The 26386-nt window shown below is 53.1% G+C and overlaps 1 protein-coding gene across 3 annotated transcripts in view; it reads right to left on the reverse strand.

Moving 5' to 3' along the window:
- The window catches only part of traf2b (Tnf receptor-associated factor 2b), a 172399-nt gene extending 147269 nt beyond the window's left edge, over positions 1-25130 (reverse strand). The window contains exons 1-2 of one of the 3 annotated variants that reach the window (XM_072488070.1): positions 25082-25130; positions 18914-19146 (exon numbers count right to left, since the gene is read on the reverse strand). In XM_072488070.1, the coding sequence (XP_072344171.1) occupies positions 18914-19116 (203 nt within the window). In that variant the 5' untranslated portion in view covers positions 19117-19146; positions 25082-25130. Of the gene's footprint in view, positions 1-18913; positions 19147-20041; positions 20464-25081 lie in introns of those variants that run through there. The other 2 variants (XM_072488071.1, XM_072488069.1) reach the window with 2 other exon arrangements.
- Between the last annotated feature and the right edge of the window lie 1256 nt (positions 25131-26386).

Here is a 26386-nt window from a genome sequence, read left to right on the forward strand (position 1 = left end):
TCGATCACCCAGTTACGAGATGCCCGCAAGAAGATAGATACTTTCCACCCCACATCGGACCCACATCACTTTTTCGAGTTAGTAAAACAACAAACCCTGATGTATGGTTTAGACGAGCCGGAGCAGGTTAAGCTCACAGTTATGTGCTGAGACTCCTCAGTTAATTCAGCCCTTCCCGACCCACAAAATGGAGGAGGTGGTAGCCTCCAAGAAATGAAAACGGCCATTTTAGACGCCATAGGGTATAACAGAGGAGATCCGGACTCAACCGGTGCAGGCAGAAAAAGGGAGAGCATCCAACAGCGTTTGCTGACGCCTTTGGATCCATTTCACTGCGGTATTCGGTGAGTTAGCCCGTGCCCATTTATCAGCAGACAATACAGCCAAATGGACCCACACCACAGAGGCTTGCGCCAATTATGACCCCTCAGACCCAGCAAACAATGAAGTGTGGTTTCTGAAACGATTGTCAGAGCTTGGGAACAGTCGGTACAGAAAAAGACAGAACATGAGAGAGTAAACGCCACCATGAACTCTGTAAGGGCACAGCAAGACCCCGCATGGGTAAATGAAGGCAGAGGTACAGCGCAGCACCCCAAGACACAGGAATGCTATAATTATGGACAGAAAAAACATCATGCTCGAGAATGCAATACCCCCCGAAGCAGCAAAGGAATCAGCACCCAAACGCCCACCCCCCAGAAACAATACCCGACCCATTCACAGCGTTAGCGCCCGACCAGATAATTTGGCCACGAGTGGCACTGATTGACGGTGTTCCGGCTCCCCAACTTGGGTCTGCGATACCCTTTGGGATAAGTCCGGAAGACCGGTAGTCGCAGGCACGGGACACCCCGTAGAGTTCCTTTGAAACACAGGAGTGTCCCGAACCACGTTAAACTCCTCCATCATGTTCCAGGAAGATATTTGGCCCACTACGGATACCATTACCCTTAGTGGCTTTACAGGTCACCTCCGGCAGGGACACATCACAGCCCCTGTGGACGTACAGCTCGGTAATATTAGGACAAAACATTTGGTTGTTTTAGTAGACTTGCCCCAGGCAGCAGAACACTTTCTATATATCGATTTCATGAGTACACACAACCTCTCATTCGACCCAGTTAACCGATGCATCTGGAAAATGGCTAGAGCAGCACGAGCCCCCGCCACGCTCACAGTAGGAGATTATGCCCATAGATTCAGCTTAGTAGGAGAGTACGGGTTTGATCCACAAACCATTACCACAGTCAAAGCGGTTAGAGAGGTCTTGAAAAGACATAAAGCAGCATTTGCCCAGCACAAGCATGACTGTGGTAAAATCCCAGGTGTCGTAAGCATTACAGGTCCCAATCTCAAGCCCCAGAAACAGTACGTCTTCCCCCGGCAAGCCGAGGGAGAGATAGCCAAGGTAATTCAAAACTTATTGGAGCAAGGCGTGATTCGGCCCTTTGCATCGACAAATAATGCCCCAATTTAAGAAAACCCGATGGATCATGGCGACTGACCATCGGCTACAGAGAATTGAACAAAGTGTCTCCCCTGGCAGCCCCCACCGTTGCCACAAGTCCCGAGTCCATGTTGAGACATGGACTCCAGTCGAAATTTTATTCGGTATTAGACATCAGTAATGGCTTTTGATCCATTCCACTGGACAAAGCATGCCAGTATAAATTTGCGTTCACCTTCCAGGGACAGCACTACACGTGGACGTGCCTTCCACAAGGCTTCCACAACTCCCCCGCCATTGTGCACAGACAATTGGCAAACGGATTATCTAAATTTTCCTGCCCTGAATGCCTTGTTCAGTATGTGGACGACTTGCTCCTAACAGACTGACACTAAGGAAGAGCACATCTCGCTTCTTCCTGAATTATTGGAACTCCTTACAACGATTGGATGCAAAATTAATCCCAAGAAAACCCAAATTCTTCAGGAAAAGGTCACTTATTTAGGTACAGTCATCACGCATGGGAAGTGTGAACTAGAATTCAAACGGATTGATTCCATCGTAAATTTGCCCTTGCCCAAAAACGTTACAGCCCTCCGGTAATCTTTAGGACTGGTTGGTTATTGTCGGAACCATATCGACGGATTTGCCACGAAGGCAGCCCCACTCTCCGATTTAATAAAGAAACAGGCACCATGGAAATGGCTTCCACAGCACACGGATGCCGTGGATGCATTGAAATGAGCCCCGAGCACAGCCCCCGCTTCGCAAACCCCCGATCCCCACTCCCCGTAAGCGATAGAGGTAGCGACCACAGATCGCACCCTTTCGGCCGTACTCCTGCAGGAAAGGCACAATCACCTGGGACCCGTAGTCTATGCCTCACGAGTCTTAGATCCGGTCGAACAAGGATTTTCAGCCTGCGAGAGGCACCTATTCGCAGTTTTCTGGGCGGCACAGTACTTCTCGTACACAACCGGACTCAACCCAGTAGCCATTTTGACCGAGCACACCCCAACACAACTTTTATTGGATGGCAGACTAAAAGACAGCACAGTAAGCCAAATTCGAGCAGCGTGATGGACCCTACTCCTACAGGGACGCGACATCACTGTAAAACAGACCGAAACGCACACGTTTCTGGTCGATAACTTGCATTATTCAGGGACCCCACATGAGTGCGAGATCATAGCCCCAAAACACACCACAGGACCCTTTGTTCCACAGTCGGTAGCAAGAAAGACAGGTGTCGGACCCCAGCCCACAGACAAAGCCCTGAGAATTTATGTAGATGGATCCTCCACAGTCCTTGAGGGAAAAAGGATAACAGGCTGTGGTATTTATGTCGAGGCCGCGCAGGGATGCGCTTTAGAAGAGCTTTAAAGTTGCCTGGACACTTAGGTTTGCAGGCAGCAGAGTTAGCGGCCATTGCTTACATTGTCCAGCACCCCGATTCATTCCCGACCCCTGCAGACATATATTCGGACAGGTTGTACGTCTGTAACAGCCTTACGGAATTCCCCTGTGGGAATTGAGAGGATTTATTTCCACCGACGGAAAACCTCTACCCTCAGCCCCACTACTCCAACATATCCTTCAGACAGATAAAGGCAGAGAATACGGCATCATCAAAGTAGGAAGTCACCATTGCTCCTCCCCACCCGGTAATGTGAAAGCTGATGCCCTAGCGAAGGCAGGCTCATGACATGGCCACTTTTGGCAACCCCCCCGAGAGTGCCCCAGGATACGCAGTTCAGGTCTCACAGACCAACATCCAAGACCTAGCCCAGGCACAAAAAGAAGATGAAGCATTAAAGGAGATTTTAAAACAAACATTTCCAGCCCCCGATGAAAAATTTAGAAATTCTTTGACGGTCCATGAGGGAATCGTTCTCAAAGGTGAAGTTTATGTAGTCCCCACCCAAGACTAAAACAAGACAATTTGCAAGTTCCATGACGGACATGGACACCAAGTGATTGAGTCCACCCTTGCCCACCTCCGACCCCTCTGCTGGTGGCACGAGATGAAAACCGACGTGTCGCACTACGTCAAAAACTGTTTAATTTGTGCTCAAAACAACCCCGATAGGTATGCGAGAAAAGCCCAGCTCCGACACACCCGCCCTGTAAATGGCCCGTGGACAAACCTCCAATTGGATTATATTGGCCCCCTCCCCCCCTGCAGAAATGGATACAAGTATGTGTTAGTGGTGATAGACACATTTACGAAATGGGTCAAAGCGTTCCCATTGAGAACAAACACAGCCAAGGCCACCGCAAAGGTCTTAACAGAACAGATTTTTACAAGATGGGGACTGCCCCGTAATATTGAGTCGGACCAAGGGTCCCACTTTACGTGAAGGGTCATGAAAAATGTCATGACGATATTTGGAATTAAACAGAAGTTCCACATTGCCTATCACCCACAGTCCAGCGGCATTGTGGAACACATGAATCGGACGCTAAAGGCCACCCTTAGGAAAATGGTGCAGCAGCAGAATACGACATGGGACACAGTGCTCCCATTCGCACTGATGTTTATTAGGAACACAGTGTCAAGCTCTACAGGATATACCCCCCATACCCGCATGACCGGACGATCCATGAAGGGTACCGAATACTTATTCGGACTTGATTTGGCCAGCCCCGCAGTCACCGCCCTGACCCATGAGAAAGCAGTCCAGCACATGGTAGAGAATATTAAAGCAGCACAGCTCGCTGCAGCTGTTCGACTAGGCGCTAAACGAAAGCAGAGTAAGGCCTGCTTTGACAAAACAGTACACCCAACAGAGTATACAGTCGGACAGCAAGTAATGATCACCTTGTACAACCCTAGTTCGTTCCTCGCCCCTACATTTGCAGGACCTTATTCAATTTCAGACAAAGTAAGCCCCTCGGTTTATAAAGTCACGTTTCCAAATGGAAAATCAGGATGGTTCCATGTAAATCAACTTAAGGTTTATGGAACGCGTTGCAGCCACTCGCACCACCTCTCATTGGCGATGGCAGACAATGAGGACCCGCCCACTGACAACCCGAGTTCCCCCTCCCCCAGCAGCAGCAGCACGTCCACAGACACAACCTTGACCATGCCCCCAGCATCAAATTTCACCCTGACGCTTGATTCGGCTGCTAACGACAACGACAGCACTACCGAAGCCCCTGAGAGGCCCGAACAAAGATCCCTCGAACCAGGCCCCAGTCACTACAGGCCCAAAGACCCCGACGACAATACTCTCAGCCCCTTTGAAACAATTTATCTGCCCAATCCGGAACCTGACCCGCCACCCGACGATAGCGACACCCCCCTGACAACCACCCTACGGACCATGAAGCACTGGCACCGTGACAATTCGGCGCTTGACGAGAAATTATGAAATGGATGCCACATCGGCACACGCCGCGTTAGCACGCAAACTCCATGAAAGAGTTTGGCACCCGGGAGATGGTGACAGCTACGAGTCTGACTCCCACCATGGTAACCCCTTTGCATATCTTTTTGAAATGGAATCTTGAGGTGTCCAGATGATGAGAGTCAGGAACCGATGGAGATTTACGGTGTCCTGTACCCTGATGAAGCCTGCCCGCTTTTCTTTCTTTAATTTGTAATTTTGTTCAATGTTGAATGTTTCTTCTTTGTGCAACTATTTGTGTCGACCACACTGAATTTCTTGATACAGTTTATTGTTTCGGCCTCACACCAAAGTTTTTGATGCAGCCATAATTACTCGTCTGACGCCACATGGCAGTTGGTGAAACAAGTCTGTCGGGAATCCATATCGTTACAAATTCGTACCGCTCTTGGAACGTTACTCAGGCGGTGGAGTAACGGCACTGATCCCCGCCCTGCCTGGGGACCCCCTATTCATTTGCTCAGCCAAGCTCGGGTAGTGGAGCAACGGCACTGATCACCACCCTACCCGGGGATCCCACCCATTCTTGCCCTGCCACGGATCATACGCGCCACCCCATTCGACTACTTGGTTTCGAAACTCTTTTTTTCGAGTCCTGTGGTTTAAAGAATGCTCTTTACCATTACTTTTGCCCTTCCCAGCAACCCTTCAGTTGCCATCCCCCCCACATACTATTTACATATAAGAAACACTTGGTTGGAAAAACAAGTTTGCAGAGGACGGAGAAATTGTCCGCCCACTCAGCTCATCGACCACAGGCTGCGAGAGTGCTCGCGCTGTGACACAGAATTTGTTTTGGGATGTTTTGTCTCCGCAAATGATTGTTAAAAAGAAAAATGAGGGGAGTCACATATGGTGACGATTATAATGGGAAAATTGACGTTAAGGAGACACAGACGGGCATACGAGATGTTAAACACCACGATGATAACAGACACTATGCTTGTTCCCCTACAGAGATACGAAGACACTCGACGGTGAAGGAAAACCGAAACAAGATGAAGATGACCCTGATGATCGGCATCATGATCGTCGCTGGAACAGTACAGTTGCGCGCGTTACCTACCTCTACCCCCCTCACCACACAAGCCCCGAACACGACCACCCAACACAACACCCCCAGCCCAGACACTACACCCCACACACACCCAGCCACCGATACCCCCACATGGTGTGAGAACCTCATCAAGTGGTATTCACTGTCCTACACAATGGAAGCCTTACTAGTGATAGCCATATTGTACAGTATCATCCAGACAATCAGATTGCGGAAATGGAGACGGAGAGCCTCCCGTCCCCCAGTATATACATTTAGAGCTCCTTTCCTCGGACACCAGCAAACCCCACACTCCTTCTGAACTTTTTCCTTTAATAAATTCCGCGGTTGTTGTTTTTGTTAATAAAGTTTATTTTCTGTGTATGTGAATGTTAGTGATAGGAAGAAATGTGTTGCTGCGATCGGATTTTTGTATTGTAAGATAAGTTCTTTGATTGTAAATAGCAGCGTGAGTGTAGTCTAGTTAGAGACAGTTAGAGGTTCCCCTTTTACTGAATGTTAACTGGCCCCTTAGAAATTCTTAGACATATGTTGTTTAGGAAAAATTAGGTAAATGTTTTGGACCCATAGGACAGAGGAGAGTAGAACCTGTCCTTGGAGGGTACCCAGCATTTCAGTGAACAAAGAAGACCCAGTATTGTGATCCTTCACGCTTCGCATTGAGGATCAAGAGGACGAAGTGTAGCCATCTGGGATGGCCACTTCCAACTAGGTACAGAGAAACTCGCAAAGACTGATGGGTAAAATGGACAAGCTAAGAATCAGGCAGGCTCAGAGCCTGAAATGCATATTTGTCAGCAAAGTCCAGGCGGCATCGAAACTCCGTCCCATTAGCATGTTAATCAGGCCGATGAGCAGGTGATGGCCCATCTTCCCCAAAACAAAGGACTGGTTGGTACTCCAGCAACCGGGATAGTCCCAGGCATTTCAGCGCCACTCCCTGTCCAAGGGAAACGCAAACAACGGGGTCAGTGACCCCTTGGGACACGCCCAGCCATCCAGATCCCCGACCACTTATTGGCTAAGGAATCGAACAGAGTGATCAGGGATCACCCAATTAGTAAGGCCCACATCGAAGGACCGCCCAAAAGCGGCTGCCTCACCTGCGCTCTATGTGCCCTGTCCACCTCCGGCGGGCAAGGGAACACCTCGTTCCCCAGCAGCTTCTGAAACATATCTGCCACATACGCGGCAGCATCCAGCCCCTCGGCCCCCTCCGGGAGGCCAACGATTCTTAAATTCTGCCGGCGAGTCCTGTTCTCCAGGTCCTCCAGCTTTTCCAGGAGCATTTTTTGTTGGTTTCTCAACCTTCGAATCTCCATGTCCGCCACCGTTTGAAAGCCCGCCTGCTCCTCCACCGTCTTCTCTAGCTCCTGGATCTTCTCAGCCTGGGCATCCAGCCTTTTCTCCATTCCGTCAAACGATTTCCGGAGCGGTTCCAAATGATCACTTTTCAGTGCTAGGAAGCTCTCCTGCATAACCTGCAACAGGTGCTCCATTGTCGGCTGAGCTGGCGGTGCCCAGGTCTGGACATCGGCCATATTGGTTTCACTCACAGCCTCCCCTTTGCCCTTGCTTGTCCACTTCTTCAGCTGTTTGCGATCCTTCCTACTTCATCCTTCCACCAAACAGGTGGATGAGGGTAAAGCAGTTGATGTGGTGTATATGGATTTCAGTAAAGCGTTTGATAAGGTTCCCCATGGTAGGCTACTTCAGAAAATACGGAGGCATGGGATTCAGGGTGATTTAGCAGTTTGGATCAGAAATTGGCTAGCTGGAAGAAGACAAAGGGTGGTGGTTGATGGGAAATGTTCAGACTGGAGTCCAGTTACTAGTGGTGCACCACAAGGATCTGTTTTGGGGCCACTGCTGTTTGTCATTTTTATGAATGACCTGGAGGAGGGCGTAGAAGGATGGGTGAGTAAATTTGCAGATGACACTAAAGTCGGTGGAGTTGTGGACAGTGCGGAAGGATGTTACAAGTTACAGAGGGACATAGATAAGCTGCAGCACTGGGCTGAGAGGTGGCAAATGGAGTTTAATGCAGAAAAGTGTGAGGTGATTCATTTTGGAAGGAATAACAGGAAGACTGAATTCTGGGCTAATGGTAGGATTCTTGGCAGTGTGGATGAGCAGAGAGATCTCGGTGTCCATGTACATAGATCCCTGAAAGTTGCCATCCAGGTTGAGAGGGTTGTTAAGAAGGCGTACGGTGTATTAGCTTTTATTGGTAGAGTGATTCAGTTTCGGAGCCATGAGGTCAAGTTGCAGCTATACAACACTCTGGTGCGGCCACATTTGGAGTATTGCGTGCAATTCTGGTCGCCGCATGATAGGAAGGATGTAGAAGCATTGGAAAGGGTGCAGAGGAGATTTACCAGAATGTTGCCTGGTATGGAGGGAAGATCTTATGAGGAAAGGCTCAGGGACTTGAGGCTGTTTTCGTTAGAGAGTAGAAGGTTACGAGGTGACTTAATTGAGACATACAAGATGATCAGAGGATTGGATAGGGTGGACAGTGAGAGCCTTTTTCCTCGGATGGTGATGTCTAGCACGAGGGGACATAGCTTTAAATTGAGGGGAGAAAGATACAAGACAGATGTCAGAGGTAGGTTCTTTACTCAGAGAGTAGTAAGGGCGTGGCATGCCCTGCCTGCAACAGTAGTGGACTCGCCAACACTAAGGGCATTCAAATGGTCATTGGATAGACATATGGACAATAAGGGAATAGTGTAGATGGGCTTTAGAGTGGTTTCACAGGTCGGCGCAACATCGAGGGCCGAAGGGCCTGTACTGCGCTGTAATGTTCTATGTTCTTAGTTCCATACACATCTGTATGGATTCAGTGCCTGAGTGCTATTACTTTCCAATCCAGCACTTTAAAAAAGTCAGGGTAAAAGGTCCAAAGGTCCGACCGGAGCGGGAGCCACCAAGTGTGCGAATTACTCCCTCATAGCCCCCACCGGAAGTTGAAGGAAAAGAATCTTAACTGGACCAAGTGCAATAGCATCTGCACTGATGGAGCAGTTCCATAACAGGAAGTCAAAGGACTCATGAGTAAGGTGAAAGAACAGAATCCTGACATTGAGGTCAGCCACTATATCCTGCACAGTGAAGCCCTTATTGTCAAAACAATGCCGTCGAGTTAACTGCAGTGTTAGACCAAACAGTGAAAACAGTGACTTACGTGAAGTCATGTCCTTTGAAATCATGCTATTTTGTGTGAAGAGATGGCGGCTGAGTACCAGGGTTTACTCATGCACACAGAATTGCAATGGCTGTCTCGGAACAAGGTGCTCTCTCATGTTTAGAAGCTCATGTTTAGAAGCACTGAAAGAGTTTTCAGTTCTGCATGAATTGCCACACAAAGATTTAATATGTGATGATTCCTGGTTTGCATTTCTTTCGGACATATTCGGCCATCTGAATGAGCTGAATGTTAGACGCAGGGGAATAACGAGAACATTCCGACTGCCACCGATAAACATCATGGTTTCAGATCAAAACCTGGCCCTTTGGCGGGAAAAAGTGGCAAGTGGATCGACTGAGATGTTCAAGCTGCCTCAGCAAACCCTGCTGGCAAAACCTCACTCAACCTCATCTCCACACACCTTAAAACACCACAAGAGAAGTTTGAATGCTACTTCGCCTCCATGAGTATGGAAGACTGTGACTGGGTATGTGATCCATTTAGTTCACTTTCTCTTGAATCATCAAAGACGTTGTCATTGAAAGAACAGGAGGAATTTGCCAAGCTCAGGGTGGATCGTACACTGAAACTGAAGATTACAGAGATGCATCTGGACACATGTTGGCAGCTTATGGGATAAGCATATCAATCTATTTGAGATCGCGCTATCGCAGCACTCTTACTGTACAATCTAGCTGTGCGAGTTGGTGCTCTGACTTATGAAAAAACAAAATGAAGGAGCGCCTGTCTGTGGAGCAAGACTGGAGAGCTTCCCTGTCATCCATTCCTCCCCGGATCAAGAGACTGCTTACAGGGGCAGGCCCAAGTGCCATAGTCATAGAGTACAGGAGAGGCCATTCGGCCCATTGAGTCTGCATCGACAAAACTACACTAAATCTACACCATTCCCACTTTCCAGCACTTAGCCCATTACCTGTTGTGACATCCAGGTACTTTTTAAAGGTTATGAGGTTTCCCGCCTCTACGACCCTCCCAGGCCCAATCCAGATTCCCACCATCCCCTGGGTGAAAATGTTTTCCTCAAATCCCCTCTAAACCACCTGCCCCTCACCTTAAAATCATGCCTGGATCCGAAGATCAATTGTGGGGCAGTTTCAGACCTCATTATTGGTCCTCAACTAAGGCAAATAGCTGCTTCCAATCCACCCTGTCCATGCCCCTCATAATCTTATACACTTCAATCAGGTGCTCCCCAGCTTTCTCTGCTTTAAAGAAAACTACCTGAGTCAATCCAATCTCTCTTCATAGCTCAAATGCTCGATCCCAGGCAACATCCTGGTGAATATCCTTTTCATCCTCTCCAGTGCAATCATAACTTTCTTATAGTGAGGCGACCAGAACTGCACACACTACTCCAGCTGTGGCCTAACCAAAGTTTTGTACAGCTCCAACATTTTTAAAAAATAAATTTAGGGTACCCAATTATTTTTTTTCCAATTAAGAGGCAATTTAACGTGGCCAATCCACCTAACCTGCACATCTTTGGGCTGTGGGGGTGAAAACCATGCAGACATGGGAAGAATGCGCAAACTCCACACGGACAGTAACCCAGAGCCGGGATTTGAACCCAGGTCCTCAGCGCCACGGTCGCAGTGCTAACCACTGCGCCACATGCCACGCCCTGTACAGCTCCAACATAACCTCCCTGCTCTTATAATCTACGCCACAACTGAAAAAGGTAAGTGTCCGTAAGGCTTCTAACTACCCTATTAACCTGTCCTCCTTGCCTTCAGGGATCTATGGACAAGCACCCCGAGGTCCCCCTATTCCTCTGAACTTCCAAGTGCCCCGCCATTAGTTGAGTACTCCCTTGTCATGTTACTCCTTCCAAAGTGTGCCACCAACGTTTTTGGTAAGATTCTGCTCACAGTATTTCCTTAATTTATAAACTTTCACATTGAGAAATGCAGACTTAAAAACAGAAAACAATTGAAATCTTGGGAAACATTTAATTTGTGTACATTTTCAATCAAAGATACTGTATTTGACATGCAACTGGCGATAAGGCTTTCACTGTAAACTTTTTTAACTGATGAAAGTAGTATTAGATGGAGCTTGACATGTTTTTTAGGAGGTTTTAGAGATAAAAAGCTTTTGCTGGAGGACAGTTCAGACGGAGAAAATAGGAAGTGCACCTCAAAATGTTTTATAGTTTAAAGGCTGGCCGTGACATATGATGCCCCAAAGGACACCTCTAGTCCTATCTTGCCTACATGAGAACATCCTCATTAACCTTACTTTGTCTCCTACCTGGGAACCAATTTCTGATCCATGGTGATGTCTAGCACGAGGGGACATAGCTTTAAATTGAGGGGAGATAGATATAAGACAGATGTCAGAGGTAGGCTCTTTACTCAGAGAGTAGTAAGGGCGTGGAATGCCCTGCCTGCAACAGTAGTGGACTCGCCAACACTAAGGGCATTCAAATGGTCATTGGATAAACATATGGACGATAAGGGAATAGTGTAGATGGGCTTTAGAGTGGTTTCACGGGTCGGCGCAACATCGAGGGCCGAAGGGCCTGTACTGCGCTCTAATGTTCTATGTTCTAAACCAACAGGCTGCCTCTAATTCTATCAATTCTCATTTCTGAGTTCACAGTTTCTTGCATGGAAACTTGTGGAGTGTCTTCTGGAAGTGCACATAAATAACATCCTAAGACGTTCCTTTATTTACCATAACATTTACCTCAGTGGATACTTTTCACTGTAGTTTGGCACATGTGACAATAAATATCAATCAATCAATCTTCAAAAAATTCAATCGGTTCAAAGGACACGAATTACAAATCCACTCTGATCAAATTGTTCTAGTTCAGTCGCTCTGTCCTGAATAACAAATGCCAGAAACTGCCCCACAATTGACCTTCGGATACCAGGTCTCTTCATTTCCCAGTTTCTCTCTCTCACCTCTCTTAAATAGTGGAGGGATATTGGTGATTTTCCGATCCACGGGGACAATTCCTGAAGTGAGGGTGTTTGGAAGGGTCTCAATCACATATCAACCCTCGCCTATTTCTAATACTCTGGATGGCAATCATTGGGTCCAGCGCAGTGTCCTTTCTAAGCTCTGCAGCTTTGCAGCATCCCTGGGCACAGGCTGCACAAATATCGGCCCCTCTAATTTACCGTGTGTGGATTACCACGCAATAAAAAAATCAGAGCGAGCTTTGTCTATCTTTAATCTCATTAGCTTCCCCACCACCTGTTTCTTTTCCATTCAATTGAATCTGGTTAGTTCCTGTCCTTGATTTTATTTTTATTTTTCTTCATATCTCTGCTATTTTATCCTCATTGTGAAGAGCAATATACAGGAGCTATTCAGGAAGTCTGTCACTTCCTGATTTCAGCGGCACCTGTCATTAAAGCACATGCAGTACTTTGAGCCACTCCCCTTCTCCTAATATACTTTAATTGTGCCCATGGTATTCCTCACAGCTTTCTCTCGTTCCCTTTCTGCCATTAGAGAATCATAGAACGGTTGCAGAACAGGAGGCCACTCAGCCAGTCATGTCTGTGCTGGCTCTCTGCCACTCCCTTTCCCGATAGCCATGTCAATTGTTCCACTTCAGCTGCCTTCACCTCATGGTTTCCCCTCATGTCACCATTGCTCCTTTTGCCCATCACCTTAAATTGGTTTCCTCTCATTCTCTATCCTGCCACAAATGGGAACAGTTTCTCCCATCGACTCTGTCCAGACCCCCTCATAATTTCAAATCTCCGCTCAACCTTGTCCCAAAGAGAAAAGCCCAGCTTTCCCAATCTATCTACATCACTGAAGCTCCTCATCCTAAAGCCGGTTTCATTCCATCTTTTCTGCACCCTCGCTAACGCCTTCACATTTTTCCTGATGTATGCTGCCCAGAACTAGACTCAATGTCCCAGTTGAGGCTGAATCACTGTTTCATACCGATTTATCAGAATGCTATCGCAACACACAATAATTAGCATGCATCTGTCATCTGTATATCTACATCAGTCTACCCAATTACTTATGTTTTCCATACAACGATAAGTTCTTGCCACTTTAGAACATACAGTGCAGAAGGAGGCCATTTCGCCCATCGAGTCTGCACCGACCCACTTAAGCCCTCACTTCCACCCTATCCCCGTAACCCAGTAACCCCTCCTAACCTTTTTGGAGACTAAGGGCAATTGTATCATGGCCAATCCACCTAACCTGCACACCTCTGGACTGGGGGAGGAAACCGGAGCACCCGGAGGAAACCCACGCAGACACAGGGAGAACGTGCAGACTCCGCACAGACAGTGACCAAGCAGGGAATCGAAACTTGGGCCCTGGAGCTGTGAAGCCACAGTGCTAACCACTATGCTACCGTACTGCCCACAAATTGTCCAGTTGAAGCTGACTTTCTTGAATACTTGTCCTAGTCTGGGGATTTCTACTGCTCTTTGCCACCATATAATCCTTTCTTATACTGCTTCTACTGTATTATACTGTTTCTCATTTTCCTGTTAACCAGGGTTGTTTCATGACATACATGGGGTCCTTGCCCTTTCAAGATATATACAAATCTTGTATTCTACCAAATACTTCCTTCAACACTTCCCATAGAATCTCTACAGTGCAGAATGAGGCCATTTGGCCCTTTGAGTCTGCACCAACCCTCCAAAAGAGAAGTCTACCCATGGTCCCTCCACCACCCTATCCCCATAACCCCACTCATTGATCATGGCCAATCCACCAAATCTGCACCTCTCTGGACTGTGGGAGGAAACCGGAGAACCCGGAGGAAACCCATGCAGACACAGGGAGAACGTGCAAACTCCACCCAGACAGTGACCCAAGACCAGAATCAAACCCGGGTCCCTGGCGCTGTGAGGCAGCAGTGCTAACCACTGTGCTGTCCCACTGCTCCTTTATGATTTTATCTGCTGATAGTTCTGACAATAGTTCTACTGTGTTCAACGTCTGTCTCATCCCACCAATGTCAGTCTTACCTAAATTGAAACCTTGGTTATAACTCAGCCTTCTAACATGCAGACTAATATCAAAGATTATGGTCACCATCAACTGGTGTTCCCTTACTGTTAGATTATTGCCTAGTATAGGTTCTTAGTCATCATTAAAGCTAAATTAGCATGTTCTCTTGGTGGTTCATGAACGCCGGCTCAATTGTCTGAAATACACTGTAGGGCAGAGAGGAAAGAGTGGTTGTGGTAGTCATGGTGAGAAAGGATATATGTTGATGAATGTAGGACAAGCTGAAGTTAACAGAGGGAGGAGATTGGTAGACGTTGGGAAAACAAGCTCAAGAACTGTGGGTAAGGATTTCAGGGCATGGCTGCATTGTTGGAATAAAACAAATTTGGTGGTGGCCTGAATAAATAATAGGGGAGGGGTTCTCCAATCCCGCGGCAGAGTGTCCACGCCATCATAAACGGCGTCGCGTTTTACGACGGTGTGAACGGGCCACTCTCACGACTAATTCTGGTCCCTCCAGGGGGCCAGCACGGCACAGGAGCAGTTTGCGACGTTCCAGCTGCAGATCCCGGCGCGAACTGTGCGGCGCGGGATCCGCGCATGCGCAGTTGCGCCGGCGCCAACAAGGACATGCGCAGTGGCACCGGCGCCAACGCGCTGGCCTCGACGCAACATGGCGCAGGACTACAGGGGCCGGCGTGTAGGAAAGGAGGCCCCCAGCCACAGAGGCCGGTCTGCTGATCGGTGGGCCCCGATCGCGGGCCAGGCCACATCGGAGGCCCCCCCAGGGTCGGACCCCCCCCCTTTCCCCCAAAGGCCGCCACCCGACCCTTACACGCCGAGGTCCCGACAGTCCCGAGCAGGATAGAACGCGCCGGCGGGACGCGGCTCTTTTCTTACGGCCGCTCGGCCCATCCGGGCCGGAGAATCGGTGGGCCAGCCGCGTAGAGCGGCCCAGCGACCGGGGCCACGGCAACCACGCCGGCGCCAATGGCGCCGATTCTCCGCTCTGCAGAGAACCGGGTGCCGGCGGCGTGGCACGATTCCCGCGGCCCACCAGCGATTCTCCGACCCGGCGCGGGGTCGGAGAATCCTGCCAGGAGCTCCCCTCCTGGCCAAATAGACCACCAAAGTTTCATGCGATGTATGGGAAAGGGTGAGGGTTAATGACAGAGGTGTCATCTGTTACCTGCGCTCGGTCTTCACGTCTTTGGAATCCTTTCCCTGTTCAACAGATCCTTTCACATGTCTCCAATACTCTCATAACAACATAGAAAGAAATGAGAGCAGGAGTAGGCCATTCAGCCCTTCAAGCCTGCTCTGTCATTCAATGAGATCGTGGCTGGTCTACTTCAATACCATTTTCCCGCACTATCCCCAGACTCCTTGATGTTTTTAATATGTAGAGCTCTATCGATCTCAGCATTGAACAGACTCAACGGCTGGCTTCTACAGCCTCTGGGGTAGAGAATTCCAAGGATTCACAACCCTCGGAGTAAAGGAATTTCTCCTCGTCTCGGTCCTAAATGGCCTGCCCCTTATTCTGAGACTGTGCGCCCTGGTTCTAGATACCACCACAGCCAGGGAGCAACAGCCTGCAAGTAATTTGTATGTTTGAATGAAACCACCTCTCCTTCCAAACTCCAGAGAATAAAGGCCCAGTTTATTTATTAATAATAATAATCTTTATTGTCACAACAAGGCTTTCATTAACACTACAATGAAGTTGTGAAAAGATCTTTCCTCATTGCACAATCCCTCCATCCCAGGAATTAATTTAGTGAACCTGTGTTACAATCCCTTTTTAGCAAGTATATCTTTCCTTAGGTAAGGTGACCAAACTGCACACAACACTCCAGGTGTGGTCTCACCAAGGCACCATATAATTGCAGTGAAACAATTTTACTCTTATACTCAAATCTTCTTGCAAAAAGGGCCAACATTTGCCTTCTTAATTTCTTGCTGAAGTTAGCTTCCAGTGACTTATGAACAAGGATACCCAAGTCCCTTTGAAGTTCAACACCTCCCAGTCTCTCACCATTTAAGAAATATTCTGCCTTTGTTCTTCCTACTGTGATAAATGTAGGAATTTCTAATATATTATATGTATTTGGCGAATTAAGGGTTAAACGCCTGGGTTAGTGTGTGTCAGGATTTTAAAACTCCTGGTTTGAAAGGCAGTTGACCTTTTGGAGACAGAGGTGCAAATAAAGCAGCGTAAACGTTTGGGCTAATGGAGTTATCTTTATAGAGAGTTCCCTGGGGAATAGATAATCAGAGACATTGTGTACAGCCTAGTGAGATGATGTAGTCAATGGGAGGAACCAGGGGTTGAAGTAGTTTCTGGAGTTTGAATTCAGTTAGAGATTTGACTGGGGACAGGCCAGAAGCTGCTGATCTCAGGACAGTGAGTTAAAGATTTGCCTGTGAACAGGATAGCAGCTAATTCAAAGGCTGGCAGTTTAAACAGTCAGTTGAGACAGGCAAGAATCTGCAGTTGGTTCCTAAAGGATATCACTTTCTTAAAGTGGTTTATCCAAGATATCTCTTTACAGCAAGTGTTCCTGAGTCCGCGAGCTGTATTTAAAGTGGATTGTGACCTGAGATGGGTGTTGTTTGAGTGGAGATAGAGAGCTGTTATTGTGTCATTGTATTGATGTATTGTTTAACTGGTAATTGAAAGCTAGAATACAGACCATGCAACATCCTCTCAGCATTCACCCTAGTGGAGGTTATGTGGAGGGGAAGGAAAACGGAACTGAGGCCACAATCACTGGCCACGTTCTTGCTGAATGGCAGAGCACTGGGATGGCACAGCGGCACTATGATTAGCATTGCTGCCTCACATCACCATGGACACGGGTTCGCTTCCGGCCCACAGTCTAAAGATGTGCGGGTTAGGTGTACGGGTTAGGTATATTGGCCGTGCTAATATTGCCCCCTTAGTGTCCAAAGGTTAGGTGGGATAACGGGGAGAGGGCGGGTGGATTGGGCCTAGGTGGGGTGCTCTTTCAGAGGGTCAGTGCAGACTCAATGGGCTGAATGGCCTCCTCCTGCACTAATGTTCTATTATTGGATAGGCACATGAAGTACACCAGAATGACGGAGTGGGATAGCTTGATCTTGGTTTCGGACAATGCTCGGCACAACATCGAGGGCCGAAGGGCCTGTTCTGTGCTGTAATGTTCTATTTGTCTTTATAATGTTAAATTTATTAGTACTGTGTTAATAATAAAGTTTGTTTTAATATACCATATCATTATTTGGGTGGGAAATCACTCCTTTCCTCACAGTCTTACAAATATTGCAGTTTCTGTCCAGAATCCATGTTGGGGTTTGGTCTGGGATCGTAATACTACCAACGTGGATAACCTCACATTTCCCGCACTGTATTCCATCTGCTAACTTTATCCCCACTCCCAAATGGTGAATGAAGAAAAAAAAATTACCAGGAGACACATGCGAGGGGTAAAGCTTAGAGGAGATGTGCGAGGGATGTTTTTTTACACAGAGGGTAGGGGTGCCTGGAACTCGCTAAGGAGGAGGTGGCGGAAGCAAGGAGGATAGTGACGTTTAAGGGGCATCATGACAAATACATAAATAGGATGGGAATAGAGGAATACGGACCCCGGGGGTGCAGACGGTTTTAGGTTAGAGGGGCAGCATGGTCGGCACAGGCTTGGTGGGCCGAAGGGCCTGTTCCTGTGCTGTACTTTTCTTTGTAAACACCGACTGGGTGACTGCTTTGCAGAACACCTTTGCTTTGACCACAAACATGACCTCACGATTGCATACCATTTCAATTCACCAACTTATGCTCACAGTTCTGTCCTCGACCTGTTCCAGTGAAGCAACGCAAGCTTGAGAAACAGCATCGCATCTTCTGATTAGGCACTTTACTGCCTTCCAGATTCAACATTAATGTTCAACAACTTCAGATTGTGAGCTGTCCTCTATTTGGTATTTTTTCCCCTCAGTAACAGTCTGTATCTTGTTCTCATGTTTTGCTTACAGACCTTTATTCTGTTATAATACTCAAGTTGGACTAATGCTTTGCCCCTTTACCACGACCATTACCAGTTTCTTTGCCTTTTCTTTCAAGACATCTTTGCTATTTAATCTCCCTGCCCTTTAACCTATCACTGGCCTTCCTTTTTGCTCCATTGGACCCTCCCCCACAACATAAAACCCCATCACGTTTCTACTTCTCTTCGGCTCTGAGAGTCATATTGGGCTCAAAATAGTCTCTCCCGATGGGTGTCACCAGATCTGCTGCGTTTCTCCAGCACTTCCTGCATGTATTTGAGAACTGGAGGTTTTGTCTTCCTTAAATTTAGCTGGAGTAAATGATGAGCCATCGGAACAGGGTCGGAAAACCAGTCAGAGAGACCACATGCTGGCTGGTGGGGGAAGTGGAAAGAAACAAGTGGGAAGAGTGCTCTCCGAGTTTGGGACAGAGACATTCGGTTGGTAAGGAATACAGGAAATCCCACTGAAAGCTGATTTGGGTGTGCTTGATGCTAACACCAGGTGCCGAGATGAGCGGGTTCCATTCCTCAGCCTAAAGATGTTGCGTTCTCTTTTTGGGGAAAAAAAAGTAGCATGGGTGGGTAAACAGGAACTCTGACAGCCAGATTTTCAAAGATGTCTGGGTCACACATGAAGACTGGGCTCTCAACAGGTGTCAGCACCTGTGGAATCGTAGCCTAGCAACAGTTCAGCAGGGATCAGGAGGAAACAGCGGGATTGTTCTTTTTTTTTTTAAATACAGACTGCAAATGTGCGCAATTCTGTTTCAGTGAAGTAGGTTTGGAAACCATCAGCTTGTATTCTCTCACCTGACAATTGTCTTCAAACAGGACGCACAGTAGCGGTGACCACATTGTGCTTGGAATGGTTTCCTCAGGATCCCATGGCACTCAAAGCACAGGTATTTCCCTTCCACTTTAGCTGCCAAAATTTCTTTAGGAAAACCAGTGCGATTCCCTGCAGCTTGAGATTCTAATGAGTTTGGTGGGCTCCTCTCACTCCTTGCTGCCATGTGTTATAAGCTTCACAGCTGTCAGTTTCCCTGTAAAGGGAGCAAAAATAATATATTTTAAGCTATTACAAATCAATTAGATTAGAAAACAATGTGGCACCAGAGGAAATGTTCTATTAATTTCACAGAACAGTGACTTGCATTCTACTCTGTTGAACTTTCTGCTTAAAGTCCCTTTCCTAGCTCTCATAGTGATACTGTTTAAGGTTTCATAACCTCCAACATCATCCATCTGCCCGACAAAACTCCGTCCCCACTCAATCGCGATATACCATTGGGACCTTCAGAATTATCAATCCCTCTCCAACTTAACTTTCCTCTCCGAGATCCTTGAACTTTGTGTTAACTTCAAGCAAACCTGCTTGACCCTCCTCAAACTCATCAAAAAACCTTCCAACCTGAATCCATTCGCAGAACCAAGGTTGCTATTGCTGCAGTCATGACAATATCTTGTGACTATAATTGTGGTATATTTCCCCATCATTATTCTCTTAGACCTAAACACACATTTAAAACTGATGATGGCATCTTCAAGTCGAATGGAATACAGTCCAACTGTTACCTATCCAAAAATAGCCATTGCAAATCCAGCTATGATTCCCTACCCCATCCTTCACCATCAGAACAGACCAATCCTCAACACCTTGCCAGCAGTGGTTAGCACTGTTGCTTCACAGAGCCAGGGACTTGGGTTCGATTCCCAGCTTGGGTCACGATCGGTGCAGAGCCTGCATGTTCTTCCCCATTTCCTCCAGGGACTCCGGTTTCCTCCTATAACTCCCGAAAGACGTGCTGTTAGGTGAATTGGACATTCTGAATTCTCCCTCCGTGTACCCGAACAGGCGCCGGAATGATGCGACTGGGGGATTTTCACAGTTATTCCATTGCAGTATAATCAAAGATCCCTCCCACCCGGCTTACTCACTCGTCCAACTTCTTCCATCGGGCAGGAGATACAGAAGTCTGAAAACACGCAGGAACAGACTCAAAAACAGCTTCTTCCCCACTGTCACCAGACTCCTAAATGACCCTCTTATGGACTGATTTCATTAACACTACACCCTGTATGCTTCATCCGATGCCAGTTCTTATGTAGTTGCATTGTATATGTTGTGTTGCCCTATTATGTATTTTCTTTTATTCCCTTTTCTTCTCATGTACTTAATGATCTGTTGAGCTGCTCGCAGAAAAATACTTTTCACTGTCCCTCGGTACACGTGACAATAAACAAATCCAATCCAGTGTTAATGTAAGCCTACTTGTGAGATTTGTGACACTAATAAAGATTATTATTATATTCAGAATAACTGTGAAAGATGACTGAATCAAATAAATGATCAATGATGAAGCAAAATTGAAGCTCCCTCTACCAGACCCCGATCAGGCTCCCCCCCCCCCCCCCCCCCCGCACTGCACCCAACACCCTTTCCCCCCTGCCCTGCATTGCCCCCCCCCCCCCCCGGCCCCACACTGCCCGCACCCCAGCCCCGCACCGCCCCCTCCCGTGGCCCCACACAGCCCCCCCCCCCGGCCCCACACTGCACCCTGCCCCACACTGGCACCACACTGTCCCCCCCCCCTCCGGCACCATACTGCCCCCCCCCCCCCGGCACCACACTGCCCCCAACCCCCCCCCCCCCGGCAACCACACTGCCCCCCCCCCGGCACCACACTGCACCCCCCCCGGCACCACACTGCCCCCGCCCGGCATCCCCTCCTCCCCCAGGCACCACACTGCCTCTCCCCCCCCCCTCACCCCGGGCACCACACTGCCTCCCCCCCCCGACCCTGGGCACCACACTGCCCCCCCCCCCGGCACCACACTGCCTCCCCCCCCTCCCCCCCCCCCCGGGCACCACACTGCCTCCCCTCCCCCTCACCCCGGGCACCACACTGCCTCCCCCCCCCCCTCACCCCGGGCACCACACTGTCTCCCCCCCCCCCACCCTGGGCACCACACTGCCCCCCCCCCCCCCCCGGCACCACACTGCCTCCCCCCCCTCCCCCCCCGGGCACCACACTGCCTCCCCTCCCCCTCCCTCACCCGGGCACCACACTGCCCCCACCCCTCCGGCACCACACTGCCCCCACCCCCGCGGCACCACACTGCCTTCCCCCCCCCTCCCCCGGGCACCACACTGCCTCCCCCCCCCCCTCACCCCGGGCACCACACTGCCTCCCCCCCACCCTGGGCACCACACTGCCCCCCCCCCCGGCACCACACTGCCTCCCCACCCCCCCTCCCAGGCACCACACTGCCTCCCCTCCCCCTCCACCCCCCTCACCCCGGCACCACACTGCCCCCACCCCCCCGGCACCGCACTGCCCCACCCCCTGGGCACCACACTGCCCCCCCCGGGCACCACACTGCCCCCCGGGCACCACACTGCCCCCCATCCAGGCACCACACTGCCCCCCCTGGCCATTACACTGCCCCCCCGGGCACCACACTGCCACCCCCTGGGCACTACACTGCCCCCCTCCTTCCCCACCCCGGGCACCACACTGCCCCGCCACCCCGGGCACCACACTGCCCCGCCACCCCGGGCACCACACTGCACCCCCCCGGGCACCACACTGCCGCTCCACAGGCATCACGCCGCCCACCCCTCACCCCGAGCACCACACTGCCTCCCCCCCCACCCTGGGCACCACACTGCCCCCCCACCCCGGCACCACACTTACCCCACCCCCCGGCACCACACTGCCCCCACCCCCCTGGCACCACACTGCCCCCACCCCCCCGGTACCACACTGCCCCCACCCCCCCGGTACCACACTGCTCTCCCCTACGGCAACACACTGTCCCCCCTCCCCCGGGCACCACACTGCCCCCCCGGCACCGCGCCCCACCCCAGGCACCACACTGCCCCCCCCCCTGGGCACCATACTGCCCCCCTGGGCACCACACTGCCCCCCCGGGCACCACACTGTCCTCCCGGGCACCACACTGCCCCCCCGGGCACGACACTGCCCCACCCCCGGGCACCACACTGCCCCCCCGGGTACAACACTGCCACCCCCCCGGGCACCTCACTGCCACCCCCCCCGGGCACCACAATGCCCCCCCCGGGCGGCACAATGCCCCCCCGGGCACCACACTGCCCCCCCCCGGGCAACACACTGCCCCCCCCAGGCACCACACTGCCCCCCCGGGCACCACACTGCCCCACCCCTCCGGGCACCACACTGCCCCCCCGGGCACCACACTGCCCCCCCGGGCACCACACTGCCCGCCCCAGGGCACCACTCTGCCCCCCTCGGGCACCACACTGCCCCCCGGGCACCACACTGCCCCCCCGGGACCACACTGCCCCCCCCCAGGCACCGCACTGCCCCCCGGGCACCACATTGCCACCCCCCCGGGCACCACACTGCCCCCCCTGGGCACCACACTGCCCCCCTTCCGGGCACAACACTGCCCCCCCCCCGGCCACCACACGGCCCCCCCGGGCACCACACTGCCCCCCCCCCGGGCACCACACTGCCTCCCCTCCCCTCCCCCCCCGGGAACCACACTGCCTCCCCCCCCCCCCCCCCTCACCCCAGGGACCACACTGCCTTCCCCCCCCCCTCACCCCGGGCACCACATTGCCTCTCCCACGCCCCCACCCCGGGCACCACACTGCCCCCCCTGGACCACACTGCCCCCACCCCCCTGGCACCACACTGCCCCCACCCCCCCAGCACCACACTGCCCCCACCCCACCGGCACCTCACTGCCCACCCCCCCCCCCCGGCACCACACTGCCCCCCCCTCTCCCCTCCCCTCTCACCCCGGGCACCACACTGCCCCCCCCTCTCCCCTCACCCCGGGCACCACACTGCCCCCCCCCCCGGGCACCACACTGCCTCCCCTCTCCCCTCCCCTCTCACCCCGGGCACCACACTGCCCCCCCTCGCCTCCCCCCTCACCCCGGGCACCACACTGCCCCCCCTTCCCCTCCCCCCTCTCACCCCGGGCACCACACTGCCCCCCCGGGCACCACACTGCCCCCCCCCCAGGCACAACACTGCCCCCCCCGGGCACCACACTGCCCCACCTCCGGGCACCACACTGCCCCCCCCGGGTACAGCACTGCCACCCCCCCGGGCACCTCACTGCCACCCCCAAGGGCACCACACTGCCCCCCCCTAGCACCACACTGCCCCGCCCCCGGCACCACATTGACCCCCCCGGGCACGACACTGCCCCCCCCTCCCCTCTCAGCCCGGGCACCACACTGTCCCCCTCCCAGGCACAACACTGCCCCCCCCGGGCACCACACTGCCCCACCTCCGGGCACCACACTGCCCCCCCCGGGTACAGCACTGCCACCCCCCCGGGCACCTCACTGCCACCCCCAAGGGCACCACACTGCCCCCCCCTAGCACCACACTGCCCCGCCCCCGGCACCACATTGACCCCCCCCCGGGCACGACACTGCCCCCCCCTCCCCTCTCACCCCGGGCACCACACTGTCCCCCTTCCCCCCTCACCCCGGGAGCCAAACTGCCCTCCTCCCGGGCACCACACTGCCCCCCCCTCACCCCGGGCACCGTACTGCCCCCCCCTCACCCCAGGCACCGCACTGCCCCCTCCCGGGCACCACACTGCCCCCCCTCCCCTCGGGCACAACACTCTCCCCTTCCCCCGGGCACCACACTGCCCCCCCACCCCCCTCACCCCGGGCACCACACTGCCCCCCCTCCCCTCCCCTCTCACCCCGGGCACCACACTCCCCCCCCCCTCTCACCCCGGGCACCACACTGCCCCCCCCGGGCACCACACTGCCCCCCCCCCAGGCACAACACTGCCCCCCCGGGCACCACACTGCCCCACCTCCGGGCACCACACTGCCCCCCCCGGGTACAGCACTGCCACCCCCCCGGGCACCTCACTGCCACCCCCAAGGCACCACACTGCCCCCCCCGGGCACCACACTGCCCCACCCCTCCGGGCACCACAATGCCCCCCCGGGCACCACTCTGCCCCCCCCGGGCACCACACTGCCCCCCCCCAGGCACCACACTGCCTCCCTGGGCACCATACTGCCCCCCCCGGACCACACTGCCCCCCCGGGCACCACACTGCCCCCCCCGGGCACCACACTGCCCCCCCGGGCACCACTCTGCCCCCCCGGGCACCACTCTGCCCCCCCGGGCACCACACTGCCCCCCCGGGCACCACACTGCCCCCCCGGGCACCGCACTGCCCCCCCGGGCACCGCACTGCCCCCCCGGGCACCGCACTGCCCCCCCGGGCACCACACTGCCACCCCCCCGGGCACCACACTGCCCCCCCGGGACCACACTGCCCCCCCGGGCACCGCACTGCCCCCCCGGGCACCACACTGCCACCCCCCCGGGCACCACACTGCCCCCCCGGGCACCACTCTGCCCCCCCGGGCACCACTCTGCCCCCCCGGGCACCACACTGCCCCCCCGGGCACCGCACTGCCCCCCCGGGCACCACACTGCCCACCCCTGGGCACCACACTGCCCCCCTTCCGGGCACCACACGGCCCCCCCCCGGGCACCACACTGCCTCCCCTCCTCCCCCCCCCAGGGAACCACACTGCCTCCCCCCCCCCCTCACCCCGGGCACCCCATTGCCTCTCCCACGCCCCCACTCTGGGCACAACACTGCCCCGCCCCCCCAGACCACACTGCCCCCACCCCCCCCGGACCACACTGCCCCCACCCCCTGGCACCACACTGCCCCCACCCCACCCGCACCACACTGCACCCCCCCCTCCCCTCACACCGGGCGCCACACTGCCCCCACCCCACCGGCACCACACTGCCCCCACCCCACCGGCACCACACTGCCCCCCCCGGGCGCCACACTGCCCCCCCCCCCCCCCTCCCCTCCCCCTCACCCCGGGCGCCACACTGCCCCCACCCCCCCGCCGCCGCCGCCGCCGCCGCCGCCGGCCGGGCCCGGGCCCGGGCCCCGGAATCGCCCCTCCGGCCCTGGACTCACCCAGCCTGCTCTCCTGGATGGGAGGAAGCTGCAGCCTGGCTGGGCGGAGCCGAGAACAGGGCGGAGCCCGGGCCCGAGAACCGGGTTCACTCACAAAACTCTCAATCCCCCAAAACACCAACACTCCCCAATCCCCAAAACACCAACACTCCCCAACCCCCAAAACACCAACACTCCCCAATCCCCCAAAACACCAACACTCCCCAACCCCCAAAACACCAACACTCCCCCAACCCCCAAAACACCAACACTCCCCAATCCCCCAAAACACCAACACTCCCCAATCCCCCAAAACACCAACACTCCCCAACCCCCAAAACACCAACACTCCCCAACCCCCCAAAACACCAACACTCCCCAATCCCCCAAAACACCAACACTCCCCAATCCCCCAAAACACCAACACTCCCCAATCCCCCAAAACACCAACACTCCCCAATCCCCCAAAACACCAACACTCCCCAATCCCCCAAAACACCAACACTCCCCAATCCCCCAAAACACCAACACTCCCCAATCCCCCAAAACACCAACACTCCCCAACCCCCCAAAACACCAACACTCCCCAACCCCCCAAAACACCGACACTCCCCAACCCCCCAAAACACCAACACTCCCCAACCCCCAAAACACCGACACTCCCCAATCCCCCAAAACACCGACACTCCCCAATCCCCCAAAACACCGACACTCCCCAACCCCCAAAACACCGACACTCCCCAATCCCCAAAACACCAACACTCCCCAATCCCCCAAAACACCAACACTCCCCAATCCCCCAAAACACCAACACTCCCCAATCCCCCAAAACACCAACACTCCCCAATCCCCCAAACACCAACACTCCCCTACCCCCAAAACACCAACTCTCCCCAACCCCCAAAACACCAACACTCCCGAACCCCCAGAACACCAACACGCCCCAATCCCCCAAAACTCCAACACGCCCCAATCCCCCAAAACACCAACACTCCCCAACCCCCAAAACACCAACACTCCCCAACCCCCAAAACACCAACACTCCCCAATCCCCCAAAACACCAACACTCCCCAATCCCCCAAACACCAACAATCCCCAACCCCCAAAACACCAACACTCCCGAACCCCCAAAACACCAACACTCCCCAATCCCCCAAAACACCAACACTCCCCAATCCCCCAAACACCAACACTCCCCTACCCCCAAAACACCAACTCTCCCCAACCCCCAAAACACCAACACCCCCCAACCCCCAGAACACCAACACGCCCCAATCCCCCAAAACTCCAACACGCTCCAATCCCCCAAAACACCAACACCCCCC

This window comes from Scyliorhinus torazame, chromosome 22 (assembly GCF_047496885.1).
Source record: "Scyliorhinus torazame isolate Kashiwa2021f chromosome 22, sScyTor2.1, whole genome shotgun sequence".
Taxonomy (NCBI): Eukaryota; Metazoa; Chordata; class Chondrichthyes; order Carcharhiniformes; family Scyliorhinidae; genus Scyliorhinus; species Scyliorhinus torazame.